We start from the raw sequence: 15,439 nt of genomic DNA, 5'->3' as shown, positions 1-15,439 counted from the left end.
ACTAGTAATATAAACAATAGCAACTCACATCCCACTAATGGTAGGCCAGTGGTTGAGAAACCCTGCTATATAAAACAAAGTATAACTCCCAAAGAAAATGCAGACTCAAATGGATGTTACTTGTGCATCTATAATTGTGCATACAGACCTGCTGGGTTTTACTTGTAACCCAAACATATTTTTACACTATCTCCTGTCAACCCAAAGACAATAGAAATTTACTTTCTCTTTCCAAACGCATTTTAAATTTTGTAAAATCTGTAATTTATGTAATTATAAGTGTGCAACTATCAAAAGCTTGGGCAAATACAGATGCTTACTGGTGATGCATGCTTGCGAGGAGACAATCCATCCACTTGCTTCTTTAAAGAATCATGAATGTGCCACTTCGACACTTTAAGCTTTCCTCGCAGCTCTAGATTTTCCTTAGTGAGAGCATCCACCTGATTTCGCAGCTGACCATGAGCAACTGACCAACGTGACTCATTCTTTTTAAATTCTTCTTGAAGTGCGACAATCTGGTCCTTCAAAACCTGAAAAAATCGAAAGAAATACATTACAGAGTGATTTGTCAGATAATTCATGGGTAGTATTGAAAAGAACAGCAACAACACAGCATTGTATGACACAAGCAATAAATATAACTAGCCATGCGGCCAACTACGTTGCGCGTGTTAAAGTTGTCTGTGAAGGGCTCCCTGTTTAAACGCGGCTGCCAGTACTGGGCCCTTCGTCGCACAGCATTATGATTTTTTATAAGGGAAACAAAATTACAAAAGAAAACCCTCGGACATTGATTCAATAGGAACGGCCTACTCTGAATCACTGCCCGAATAGTAATTATGTGGTGGTGTAGGAGCATTTCTGCCTCTGTCGGTTCACAATCCGTCTCGTTTTCACGACGCTATTGTTTCCTCTCACGATGTCTTCTCAACCTTTCTCCAATCTCGCAGGTTGCTTTGTGGCAATCTACACGGAGCAATGGTTATAAAAGGGGGACACATAGGTATCCAGGCTCTTTAAAGCATAAATAGGGATCACTTCACTGACATGTGAGCAAGCCACGGTACAACTGTGAGACGCGCAGCACTCGCCGGCTACAACGTAACAATAATAATTTCCGGAAACGTGCTGTTACATTGTCATTCATTTTACCCACTGTCTTTCTTTCATTCATATGTTACGTAGGCACGTACCTTTTATCTTCAGCAATCTCATTTTCTAACCAGGCCTCAGGAGCTAACCAGCGTAACACTGTCCACCACCCCTTTCGTTATTCCGGCACATTGTTGACATCCGTGAGTAACAACAATGTACTAAGTTGGAAGGTGTTCTACGCATGCGTGGAATTTGCGGACAAACAAAGATCAAGATCTAAATGAAGATCTCTTTAGTTAATTTAAAGCACAACAATTTGTTTAGTTTCAATGTCTGTGTTTTGAGATGTGACTGGCGTACTACAGTCTTCAGTAGTATAAGCCTGGAGGAGATTCTTAATACAATGCCTATGTTTTAGCTGTCTCTCTACTGCCATCTAGTGCTTCTTCTTCTAATTCATTCGCGGACAAACAAAGATCAAGATCCAAATGAAGATTATATATAGAGATAACATTGCACATTAGGTACCACATAGCTTAGCCCCCAACACTTAACATGTCCAGAACGAAATTACAAAAACAGTAATTGAATAATTATACAGATAGCCAAAGTGCTCTTTGGTTTTGTTTACTTGAAAAGATCCATCCACCCATCTATTCATCCTTCCATTTTCTAATTGGGTATCCAGTTCAGGATCATAGGGCTCATGAACAAATTACATAAAAATAACATCCTTAAACCAACTTAATCTAATACAGAATCACAGAGGTCTGGAGCCTTCCAATTCATTACATTGACAACTCTCACACACACACTCCACACTAGCCCAATTTAAACTCATCAGTTAAGCTATCCTGGACGTCTTTGGGATTTCGGAGGAAAACAAGAGTATTCGGATCCACGTGGACAACATATACTGTATGATTCAAACTCAGGTTTCTAGATTTGTGTGTCAGTTGTACTAACCAATGTGTTACCCACCTGAGAAGTGCCAAATAGAGAAGTACTTATTGTTGGTGATCCTTGTAACTTTTGAACTTGCTAATAAGTAAGTCTCTTCAGCTCTGCAAATATTTTGGACAAATGCAGAGGTATATTTCACAAAAATCTTGCAATTTTAATTGGTGAAACTAAGTCCGCCTGTTGTACATCAGGCAGGTGAGCTGGTAAGGGCTCTCTAAAGAGGTATGGCAAAGGGGGCAGCAAAAATAAAAAACCTGGATAATTTTCAAAACTGGGTAAACACTGGAAAATGAAGTTTAGGGCACAAATGTGCACATTTCTACATGGTAGAGACACAGTAATGAAACTCTTATACAATTTAGGGCTTTATGTTCTTTATGTTCTCATCCTATATCCAATGGGGAGAAGAAATTAAAAAGGCAAATAAAATATTAGATTATATTGTAAACAGAGTTGAATGTAAATCAAGGGACATTATGCTCAGACTATGTAATGCAGTAGAGAGATTGCTGCTGGCGTACTGTCTGCAGTTCTGGTCACCATGCTACAAAAAAGTCATAGCAGCAGTTGAAGCTGTGTAGAGAAGAACACCCAAGCATTCCAAAGTCTAAATGGTAGGTCATACACTTGAAGGCTAAGTACTGCAAGTGACATCTATTTAGTCTTATGCAGAGAAGGCAACATGGAGGTCTAATCCAGGTTTACCTGATTCTCAAAGGCATTGAATAAAGTGGATCTAGCAGAATTCTTTCAACTCAGGGTATATAGATGGAAAATACGTGGAAGTGTATTCATGACTGAAGTCAGGGTGCACTGCTTCACAAACAGAGTTGTGGGAATATGGATTAAATTACTAAATTAGGCAGTTTAAGCAGAAACCTTGACAATTGTTAAAATGTATCCAGATGAGATATTGGGTCAAATATTAGCTAACCAAATGAGCTTGATGGACTGAATGGTCCCCTCTCATTTATAGCATATTGAGTAGCATCCTACCTGGGATGGCCTCCCGCTTTACATCCATTATTAAGATTTGTTCACGATCCCCTGCCATGTTCAAGTAAGTCTGCACAATGGATGGATATATTTCATTGTACATGTAATCTTAATATGAATATTTTCGTTGCTAATTTTATTGGTTAGTTATTTAATTGTAACACTGAAGTTGTTGTTTTACATTTGTTTCTAGAATCTGTATAGATTACAAAAATGAAGAGATGTATGGAAAGATTCAATCTCTCCTCTTATTTGTCAACATTAATGACTCACTAATTGTTAGCAATTGCTAGTGTTGATTGGCAAAATTCTCCAAAGTGTTTTTTGCAATGAATATGCTTTGTTTGCTGGTGACCTTGTTTCCTGGAAGTCTGCTGTGCAGTCAGCTTAAGTGAATTTTTTTCTCCCTGCACCCCAGGATGGTTTGGGAGGCCAGTATCACATCGCAGAGCTGTAGCAGAACATCCACACAGGCCTATTGTAAGATTATTGCTGACACAACCTGATCAGTGTCCAGCCAACGTGTCCTAAAAAAAAAAAGCTGGCAGCATTTTCATTTGAGGTGCACATTAGCTTAGTGATTTTCAACCACTGGGTCGTGACTGTTGGTTCATGAGTAGGTCATGGTGGGTTGCCTAAGCAATTAGCAGCACTGTTTGATATGTTTCCCCTTTTTCAGTTTCTCAGCTTGTTTCATCACGGGGGACTCACGTGACTTCCCCCACCCACTGCTCTTCTTCTGGGTTTCGCCAAGGGGCAAGCAGAAAACCCCCCTCACCAAAGAAGAGACTTGCATTGGCTGTGAATATGTCATCAGTTAATTTAAAAAGGAAAAACAAGCCCACTGAAACATAAAGGTTAATAATAATGATAATAATAATAAAAATACATTAGCTGACCATAATGGGAATGTTATAATGTTGCCACCAGATAAATACCATTGATCCCTGAGTGCTGACAGCTCAGCATTGAATGGCTAATTTGCATGCATAATTTGTTTTGTGTGCCCAGCTACATCTCAAAACAAGCCTTAAAGTTCCTTCTACCTCCCAGTGTCAGAATGAGACTACACTTAATAATAATAATAATAAAAGGTGTATTACTCTTTACAAAGCATCTCATTTTTCTGTACAGATACCGGGGAAACTGCCATGGCGCCTGCGGCTTCAAACAATGGAAAAAGCCTGTCCCATACCACCACTTTGTGGTAGATATTGTATGCCCCAAGATTTGATCTCTGTGACTGCGATGATCAATATTTTATTTACTTATTGCTAGTTGAGGCCTTTTATTGTATTTTGTTTGTAGTATGCATTCTGTCTACATCTTTTGTTGTATGAGGTATGTTGACACAGTGGTTAACACTACTGCCTCACAGCTCAGATCACATTTGTAGCCACAATAATTGGTCCAGCATAGCTGGCAGTTGTTCCCATATCCCACAAGAACACTTAAAAGACCATTTCACCATTATAATCCACTCAAAACGGGCCCAGTTCCTCCTTCCCCATTGACTTCAATGCATTTTGTAGAGTTTAGCACAGTTTTTGAACATTTATGTGATTTCGCTAAACTCATGGGGAATCAAAGTCCACAGAGTTTGCTTAACCCTAGTATTTACAAACAGCAATAGTGATTTCTAATTGTGCAGTAGAGGTAAAGGTCAGATTATCTTTATTGTTAAACAATTAAAGTCTTTTGCCAAATATAAATAAGCATGATGTTGAGGGAACAGTTAAGTGCTTTGTATAGCTCCATCCATCTTCAGTACATTCACATTCACAAAGTGCTTAATTATGTTTTTAGCACAAAACGGACCCTACTCACTTGCATTTCCTCCTTTCCTTTGATGTTTACAACCGGGGTGCTGGATCTGCTTTTTGATTTCAGGGATTTTTTCTTTTCTTCTCTGAGTTGTTCTTCCTCATAATGCTCCTCATTACTTTTGCTAAAGTATTCCATCTTCTGCCTAGCAATACAAATTAATGTCACACTTAAAAAAGGCTTAATAAGAAAGGTGAGGTCGTCATAAAATATTGTGCTCAAAAAGAAAGTAACAATAAAGGCGTGAAAAAAATCATATTAATCCAGCTGAAATCCCTATTATTTCCATCTTGCCTTGCAACCAACCCCTCCTTTTCCAGTCCCTTCAAACAGGTCATAAAGATAAGTGAGTCTTGTCCTAAAGTGCAGAGATGTGAAAAAGTCAGCTTTAGTTTTGAAACCAATGAATTAACAATGTTGCTCAAAACACTGCTGTATAATTGCAACAAAGAAACTAATGACCTTACTAATATGTCTTGTAGTTAACAAAAGTATCTCGGTTGTTACAGCGACCCAAAGAAATAGATGCTTGAATCAGATTTCAAAGCTGACTTTTCAGACACACCTCTTTTACAAAAGCTATCTGAGAAATTTCAGAGCACAACAGATATCAGTCCAGTGGCTTATTGGCATTAGACTAAAACAGCTCTCACTTTCTGCTCACCCTTCATGTCACCATGAGAAACAAAATGCTACAGATAACAAGCAGTTCACTGAATGAAACAAAATGCATAAAGCTGCAAAGAAAAAAACATCCAAGATGAAGACCAGAATGTAGAATTCCCTTTAGCATAGAACACATTTGTTCTTTTGCAATAGGCGCAGAAAGTGAGTCAGGGCAGGTCTGAACTTGTCACTTCCATTGTTAAACTGTTTACTGACCTCACAGTACTCAATTTGTGGGAATCTCAACTGCATAATAATGCAAATTCCACTATAAAAAACAAAGCATGGAAACAAGGAATAAGGTAGACCCATCATCCCACAGGCATATTTTAATAAGTATAGTTTTTGGTTCCATGGTTAAGTTCTAAATTGTGTCTGTCTTTCCTAAGCCCACAGACGACTACATCCTAATCTAAGCTTTTTACAAGTCACTGCTACATAAACAGAGATACACTGGAATAGTAGGTAGCATGTCTTAGCAGCCGAGAAGTGGCAAAGGCAACCGTAAATCTACAGGTTTTAGCAGCACCACTGATTCTATATCAACTTGGAGGTAGCAGCTTAAATTATTGTTTTTAAATTGTGGCAGAAAATGTATTCCAAAATTTAGATTGTATACAAAAAGTTAACATAATGGTACTCACTTGATGTAGCCTCAATTATTTTCCTGAATAGACTGAATTTCATTTTACACCCTAATGATTTTGCTTTCTTACTACATTGTTATATATATACTGTAGAGTAAGTGCATAACATTCTAAAACCTGCTTCAGAGTCAAAGAGAGCTGGGCCATTTTATAACAACACTAAACATAAAGCATTGGGTAACAGTCCACCACAGGGCCAATTTTAAAAATAACAACCCAACTGAAATGCATTTCTTTCTTGGATGTGGGCAGAAAACTAGAGTGACCAGAGGAAAGCCCTTGAAGACACAGACAACAACAGGGCATGGGATTTGAAAATATAGTGGTGTTATAGTAAGCACTGCTATCTCACAGATTTAGAATCCCGGGTTGTACATCCATAAAAAGATGCATTTGAAAGGCTGTAAAAGGTCCTAGCCCCACATGACCCAGAATGAATTTCAGCAGGATTGAGAATGTAACGATCTATTACACATATCTATCTCTATATCCATATCTATATCTAAATATACAACGTCTGTCTGTCTGTATGTCTGTCCTTTTTTCGCGAGAGAACTACCTAACGGATTTAGATTTTAATTTTGCGCCTTCTCTCATTGTGCTCTGTATCAAAGTTCGCTTGAGTCACCGATATATTTGCATGAATCCAAGAGACATGCAGTGGGCCGAGGGGAGAAGGGCGAGGACCTACTCACTCACGCACCTGCCTCAGGGCGTGTACCTTATCTCTGCTTAGCTAGTGAATGAGAGAACTTTTTAACGGATTTAGATCAGGTTTTTTTCTATAATTTGCTTGAACATTCCGGTTGATTTTGAGACTTCTGTTATCACACTAAGAATCATAGTTCGCTTGCAGGAGAGATATATTCGTGCTAATCCAAGACAAAGGCTGCATACCAAGGGGAGGAGGAAGCGTGATGTCAGGAGTAGGTGGGGCCCTTCTCTCTGTCCTGTTTCATTACTACGTGGGTGGAGCCACGGGGGACAACTAGTATGTATATATATATATATATATATATATATATATATATATATATATGTATATATATATATATATATGTGACAGACAGCCGGGGCATTGCCTGGCTGGGACACCCCTGTGATGGAAGGACCCCCCTGGCTCACAACTGGACCACAGGCTTGGAATTTAGAGACCCTGCTGGGGCCTGTGGTCACTGCCAGGGGGTGCCTGGATAGTTTCAGAGCCCTGGACTGCAGTACTTCTGCCAAACCCGGAAGTGCTCTCTGAAGAGGATCAGAGGGCACCTGAAGCACTTCTGTGTGCCCTATAAAAGAGGCTGCCTCACTCAGTTTGAGGAGCCAGTCAGGAGGTAGACGGCAAAGCTTGCTGGGAGAGTAGTGGAGAGAAAGAAAACAGAAGAAGAGAAAGAGAGAGAGAAGGGACTGAGCATTATTACTGTGGTGATTGTGTACTGTGCTCTGTAGTTGGAAGCGGGGAATAGAGCTGCCCCACGAGGAGAAAAACTGTGTGTTGCTTTAGGACTTGTGCCTCTGGGCCAGTCTGTGTCTGGGTTTGGGGAGCTGTACGCCCCGGTATTACACAATGTATACTGGGGGGTTTGGTTGATGAGGTGGGGTTTCGTGGGTGTTGGTTATAAAAGCGTATTTATTATTTACATGTTCTTCTTTTCATGCCTGCATATGCACAGATCATGTCCAAATGTGGGACTCGGTACAAGTAAAAATCAAAGCTAATACTAAAAGTGCCAGAGAACTGGCTAAAAAATGGCTATCCAATGAAAATGGCATTAACAGACATTTGGCTATGAACTCTGCATATGCAGGAATAAAAAGCTTAGGAATAAAAAACTATTTTAAGATACATAATTCATTTGTTCCCTTTGTTGATTCCAGCTGCAAATACAGAATATATATATATATATATATATATATATATATATATATATATATATATAGTGGCGAATGGCCGGGGCCCTTGTACACACATGTGTACCCACAGCGCCAACTGACTCCACCCCTTCCAGTCCAGTGGCTATAAGGCCAAGACACACCCAGCTGCTTCACTTTGGGAATAACACACATAGCTCTGACCTGAAACTGTGATCGCCCTACAGACCTTGACTCCCATTCCGAGAAAGGCACTACAGCATATTTGTGGTTTTCCATTCTATTTGTGCCACTGTGCACCTTTTTCTTTTGTTCAGCATCTTAGTTATTAAAATTGACAACCCAGTCAGTGTTTCAACATTTCTTTTTTGGACTAGGGAAAAATAAAAATAGTTTAATAATTAAACAAAATAATCCGTAAAATGAAATTCAGCATTACAGAGAAAAAAATGAGGCTGCTTTAATTCTGTTCCATGACAGACAGAGAGAGAGAGAGAGAGAGAGAGAATAATACTGGGTAGGAATGGCAAAAGGCTACATATCTTTCTGGTACTAAGGTACAAGCAGGTGGGATGATGGCTGGGACTAGACTGATCATTCAAGAATCGGCTTGGGAAGGACTGGAAGAAGATTGATATTTTCCTGTAAATCCACTAAAGAATATAATCCAAAGGGACAACATATAGGTTTACACTATCTCTTCTAGAGGAGAAGACAACAGCAAAGGTTTTTAAGATCACCAGCAGACTCCTTAGTACATGGATACCTGCTTCCACTAAAGTAAGTTCAACCTAGTGTCTCTATAGCCAGTATTAGGGTAGCCATAAACTCTGGAGGTAACCAGTGGATCGGCTTTCAATGATAAGTTTGGCATTTTTCAGGTTGAAGAATTGAAATGTTCAGTTAATCATAATCTATTTTTTTCACAATAGAACCGCAGAACACATTAGTTCCATTAAAAAATTAAAGAGTAGGGCAGTTATTTTTTGTAATTTTTAAAATATGTTGCACTTTAGAAAGCAATGTCATGTACCTAATGAACATATACAGTATCATGATTGTGAAGAAGTAACTTTGGCATGAAAAAAATAAACATCCTTTAAAGAAACCTGATAAACAGTGCGTATTTGAACCAGTGGTAAGTGGGGAAATTAATGGCCAATGTTTAAATTGTAGGAGGAGTAAAGGCCATGATTAATGTAAGCAGAAAAGTTAGGAGAAATGGGAAGTGAGGAGGGAGTGTGTTTTTCACTGATGTGGTGGAAAATCAGACAAACTAAATGACTTGATCGATTGGGCACAGCAACAATTTTGACTAGCCCATGCAAGCTATAGATTTATTACATTGCTGTTTATTTATACTTATTTTCATTCTCTTCTTGTGTTAGTTTTGTCTAGTAAATGCTTACTTTTAGTTCATTTGTGTCGTTAGGTTCTTTTCCATGGGTGGAAGGTACAAATACAATATAGTTTCAGTGCTATTTATTCTATAGAGTAGTTTGTTTTTTTAATACTTACCGTTTGAGGCATTTTTGCACTGTGTTATGACATAGACATATTACCATTGGAGATTAATTAAATTGAATGATATTTTACAGTATATTGAGATATTCTATCAACAGCATCCTCCATAAAATAAACTAGCCAACACTTCCATGAATATAGTATTCTGCTCTGCCTCTTGCATTGTCTAAAATGTATTAATTACTGTCAGAAAACATCACCCTAGACAGACCTAAATAAGATTCTAGGTGGCATTTATTTAATACCGTTACCTGATAAGATGCAGAGCCTTCTCCTGTCCATCTTTCATCTTGTCCATCAGAGGTGTGTTACTCTCCAGTCCACTTTTTAACCTAGGCTGAACTTCATCTTCTGTAAAATGACAATTATTTGAGAAAACATGAATATCTTGAAAGATCATTATTGATGTTTTGGTCTGCTGAAATATGGTCAGCATTGACACATGTTCCTTAGTTGCTTACAAATCAGGACTGCTACATTTCTGGACAAATTAATTAACTCTTCTGGTAAAGTGTTAAAATGTCAGCTTCTTTTTATGTATGTGGTTGATGCCTTTGCCCAAGGTAACTTACAAGGATACAGTACAATTCTTAAACATATTTGTGATATGGCAAAAAAGAATCAGTTGAAATCTAGGATGGAAGTTTTGTTTAACCCTCTGGCTACAGCTTGTTGTTGTAATCTGAGGAGAATTCCAGTCCTTAAATGAGCTCCTTGCATAATTAGACAACAGGTCTCTATTATAATTTTGCCTCACACATCCTAGTATGTGCTTTTCTTTTTGATTTGTTCTTGTACAACTGAGTCACTATGTTGCCCTAACATTATTGGGATGTTGCTCTGTTATCACTATTTTTTTTTGGGAAACACTTTATGATGGACTCAAGCTAACGGTACATAATTCAAAGACTCTTTGGAAGTTTTACATCACTGTGTAAGACAAAGTGGCTTTCCTCCTTTTCTTTGGTGTTTTATGTGAGACTTCAGCTACACCCCAGAGCTGCAGCCTTTGACTAAAACTAAAGTCATATCCCCCTCTCATCCAAAGGGGAAGTTTTTCAGTTGAACTGCTACAGTGGCCACTCTCTAGCATGCAGCATCTGCAACTAGCTGTCTGATAAGCAGTATCAATCAAATTTGAAAGACACTTTTGCTAGTATAGCCAGACATTGAGGACTCATTGGTTTTGTGCTGTTTATTGATTTAGTCAAAGACAGAGAGAGAGAGAGACAGCCGTAATGAAATTTTTTCAACCGTCATGGACAAGCTCACACACCATGTATCGACCAAAAGGCAGAGCTTATGCGCATACTACAAACCTCTGGCAATATGTTCTCTTCCTCATTTATAACCCAGTGTTAACACTATATCCCTGCTGTCTCTGCATCATGTCAGCTTGAGTTTAGTTCAGCTTTTATCAGTAGACTACCTAATGCCTGCAACAAAAAGCTGGAGCAACAGCTCTAATTGAAAGGTTAATCTAAAGGGCGGGGAAGTGCATGAGCAGAGAAGCCCATAAGTAAAGAAACAAGCCTGTCTCAATCAAGCAAAGAGTTTACTGATTACAGATTTTCAGCAGATGCATTCCACTGTAGGAACAGAAACCTTAAAAACAGAATCTGCAATACAGTCAGTTACCATTAGATGCAACTGTGCCATGAGAAAGAAATATGATGGCCAAAGACACACAGAGCCTGCGCCTCCACCTCCTCTACTTCTTCTTGTTCTGCTTCCTTCTCTACATGTACCCACAAATATCTCTTTGTTGGCACTGAGGATTACAAGACAAAATATTTCCAGCATCACTGGAGTTGGAATATCCCCGATAAAAATCTTAAGTAATATTGCTTTTGAATTTTGATTCTCAGCTATGGTAAAGCCAGCAAGTGTACTTACATATGTATTTCAAAATGCTATAGATGCTGTAAATGACAACAATATACATTTGTTTAAAAACACACTGATGTGGAACAATCTGCCTTCTTATATAGGAGATTAATCCTCGGTCTCAGCTTTTAAATCCAGGCTGAAGATTCACTACTTTAGTCTAGCATACCTTTAATACAGCTGCTGATTAGCTGTGTACAGTTCATCTGTACAAAAATATAAGTAACACAATAAATATGAATTTTTCCTAACCCTCCTCTGTTCTGATTCTCTTATTGGTATACTACTGTACACTGCTCTACTGACAAGCTGTTTTCCTGCAATTGAAAGACATCTGAAATACTGGGAGCCTTGGATGTAAAAGATTCTGTCATCAGATTATAATGGCCCAGCAAAGACTGCATTGTAGAATATCTGACTTTGATTTTGTCTGTTATAACTGGACTCATCAGAGTTTTATTTTCTCCAGTGATGCTGCTGACTAGAGCTTCTGTTTTCCTCTCGTCCACTGTCAATTGCCCATAGTTTAACAATTAAAAATAACAGGCAGATTTTTTCAGGACTCTATTTATGTTAATCAGTTTCAAACAACTTTGTTTTCTTGCTGTTTAAACTAATATGTGTTCTCATTATGTAATTATTAATTTGTGAAATTTGTATTTGTATATACATGTAAATTTGTCACAATGCTCTGCGCCTGAACTCAAAAATAAACCAAATTAGTCTAAACAACTGGCCCATGACTATTAAATTGGTTGGAATGAAAAGCTACTCCAAAACCAAGTTTCACAAACCCCTGCCTTAAAGGCTAGACTCAGTGGAGCTGCTGTTATAAAGAGGCATTGCGGAAACACAAGTTTTAAGGACTGTATCAGTAAATTTTTAATTTATTAGATAAAGCAGTTACTGTTAATCTCAGGTACAAATAACAATTCCTGCACATATATTTTTTTAGATTAAATACATTTCTTCATTACTGTCCTCTTATTTATTTTTTATACAGATGTCATTTAACCACTTTGTAAAAGAAAAACAAATCAAGTTATATAGTGTTGACTGATCACAGAAGTACTGTAAAAACAAGAATCTTTTATAGCATAATAAGCATCTTGCTTCAGTTTGCTTCAAATTGCTTGTGTCCTGTAATAATGTGTGTGAACCCTAAACAAACTGCAATTGCAATTAAATAAGATATACAAGTTTTTCAACTTACCAATGCCCTTGTCTGCAGTAGTCAAGAATCCTTTACCATCTTCATTGTGAGCTTGACCTTTTACTTTTGATTTAAATCCAGGGAAGAGGCCTGCCAGAATATCTGAGGTGGGCACCGCCTCCATAGTAAGCTTTTCATTTTTTGACACTGATGGTGCTCTTATCTTTTCTATGTTCTGCTTCCTCAGCAGACGAGTATGCTGGCTGGAGGTTGGTCGATTATTATGGTGATGCCAGTATTGCCTGGGCTCATTGCTGCTGTCATCACTACTGCTTGTGCTGGACAGGTCATGGAGAAAACTGTGCCTGTGTGGTGTCTGAGGTCGGCACACAATATGTTCAGTGCCACTAGGTGCATCACTGGCATAATCAGGATCGGACAAGTCTAAGTTCACATCATTGTGACTCAGCTTCTGGACACTAAATTTGGCAGGACTATTATGACAGTGAGACTTTGGGTCCTCTTCACTACTGCTGCTGCTACCTTCACTTTTAATGCTCAAAGCCAGTTGACTCCAACTCTTTCCACTTTTCTCACTTCCACTTTCATTAGATTCGTTGACCTTCACTATACGATCATTGATTTTCTTAAAGCCAGCACTTGCTCCACTTTTGTCTGATGACTTAGAATTCTTCTGCTCAGCAGACACTGACATGTCAGTTTCATGGGTTTCTGTTGCATTTGGCATATTTTTAGATAAAGAATCTTTCTCAGCTATACATATGTGCCTAGGAAAACTAGAGTCCACAGAGGTAGCCAAAGAAGATAGACTTAAGCTTCGGGACCTTACCATCTTTCCCCTACCATGATTTTCCTCTTCCTCTATCTTTTCTGTATTTTTGAAATGATGAGCTGCTTGACAACCCTCAATTTTATCCTCTGAAATATTGTCAGTCTTTACTTTAATGTCATTTGAGGCTACTGAGGAATTGCCTTTTAAATATGTAATTGCAGGGTTACTATATTGTCTGTCCAAGGTCTTCTTCCTTTCTTGAAACTGTTCAGTGCCAGGCAGGGTGGGTAAAGATTGTCGATGATGACCTGTGAAACTCACTCTCCTGGGAAGCTGGGTCAAAGAAGCACTCATCTCCTCTTTACTTTTTCCTATCCGGGAAACGCCTTCTCCCCTCTTTAAGAAGGACTTCTTAGTAGATAATTTAGTATCCTTCTCTTCCTAAGTAACAATGCATACATGTTTTTTAAAAAGTGATTAATAATTACTTATTTATATAGGTAGGAATACAGAACATAAATATTTGATTCAAGTTTATATTCACCTCTATGAAAAAGATATTAATAAACAAAATCTGATCTATACTGTAGCACCTGTGGTTGGCTCTCTGGTTCACAAAGGATTGTAGGCAGAAAAGGAAGCTTTGAAATTACAAAGTAAAGGACATGAAGGGGAAAAATATGAAAAATTATGGCACACTGGTATTAAGAGAACAGCTAATTTAAAATTATATATGATGACTAAATGGTAATTACAAACATTTTACTTTAGTGTGTCTGTGGGCAAAGCATGGGCAACAAATTGTGTTGTATTGGTATCATGGGGCCAGAGAGCATAATGAGTTGTGCAACTAGCTTTTTGGGGTTGTGACTCTTTAACTATATTGTACAGAAAACAGTGTAAGTGGTGTCTAGAGTGTTGGACTTTAAAGTGCAAGGATTGTTGCTTCAATCAGCAGCAACATTTACCTCTGTGATTAGCTTAAACTTACCTGTATATCACTTGTAAAAACAAAACTTCCATGAAACTTATTGTCATAATATCTTAAACTATAGGTATGGCAATTATTATTATTATTAATAATAATAATAATATTTGTTAGTTGTGTTTGCATTAAAAACAAATGCCCCTGTGTCACTGCCATATGTTTCTGGGGTCTGTCTGTCCCTAGCTTAACTTTACCTGTATATCACTTGTAAAAACACACCTTCCATACAATTTATTGTAACAATATCTTAAAGGTATGGCAATTAATAATAATAATAATAAGAAGAAGAAGAAGAATGTGTTAGTTGTGTTTGTCATTGCCATATGTGTCTGTCTGTCTGTCTGTCTGTCTGTCATATGTTTCAAACAACTTGGTCTTTAGTGAACAGATATTGATGAATTTTATTACAAGGTACATTTTTCAAGAACATCTTTCAGTTAAGTAAAATTTTTACTGACATATTTCAAATAGGACACTGTACAAACTGTAAAATTTCAGAAACTTAATTTAAACAGCGCCAATGAATTGTTAAACTCATCTATGTGCAGCCTCAATTACTGGTTACATGTGACACTTGCCCTATTGTCAGCTGCTTATGCACTCAATGGTGGACTTCAACATAGATTTTACTTTTCCATTTTGAATGTATTTCAAAAGTTTTATGTTTAAGAATTGTAAACTATAATTAACTATAGACTCTCCTGATCAAAAAAACAACAATAGTACTTCAGTTGATGCAATTTGTACATAACTTGAGTTTGAAATGTGCCTGTAAAAAATATTTCAGCCACCACAAGCATTTTGGGCTCTATTTTTAACTACATGATTTTACAAAATATTATCAAAAATATCTGTTTTATGTTCTCTACTAATACATGTAATTGCATTCTATAATCACTGTTATCTTTATAAGAATTTGTACAAAAAAAAACTTAATAAACAAAAATGTAACATGTTTGTCTCTAATGAAGTAAATAAAAAATATCTCCACTCAAAACTATAGCTAAAATGATAAATGCTCTGACTTTTAA

At 37.6% G+C, this 15,439-nt stretch overlaps 1 protein-coding gene across 2 annotated transcripts in view; it reads right to left on the bottom strand.

Moving 5' to 3' along the window:
• si:ch211-140l13.3 (centromere protein J) overlaps nt 1-15,439 on the bottom strand; it is a 77,013-nt gene that overhangs the window by 32,497 nt on the left and 29,077 nt on the right. For both annotated transcript variants that reach the window (XM_039748762.1, XM_039748761.1), the window contains exons 7-10: nt 12,688-13,861; nt 9,839-9,938; nt 4,885-5,026; nt 321-533 (exon numbers count right to left, since the gene is read on the bottom strand). In XM_039748762.1, the coding sequence (XP_039604696.1) occupies nt 321-533; nt 4,885-5,026; nt 9,839-9,938; nt 12,688-13,861 (1,629 nt within the window). The remainder of the gene's footprint in view (nt 1-320; nt 534-4,884; nt 5,027-9,838; nt 9,939-12,687; nt 13,862-15,439) is intronic.

Source organism: Polypterus senegalus, chromosome 3 (assembly GCF_016835505.1).
Source record: "Polypterus senegalus isolate Bchr_013 chromosome 3, ASM1683550v1, whole genome shotgun sequence".
NCBI classification, from domain to species: domain Eukaryota; kingdom Metazoa; phylum Chordata; class Cladistia; order Polypteriformes; family Polypteridae; genus Polypterus; species Polypterus senegalus.
The sequence above is the reverse complement of the archived record's forward strand: the minus strand, read 5'-3'. Positions and strand labels throughout refer to the sequence as shown.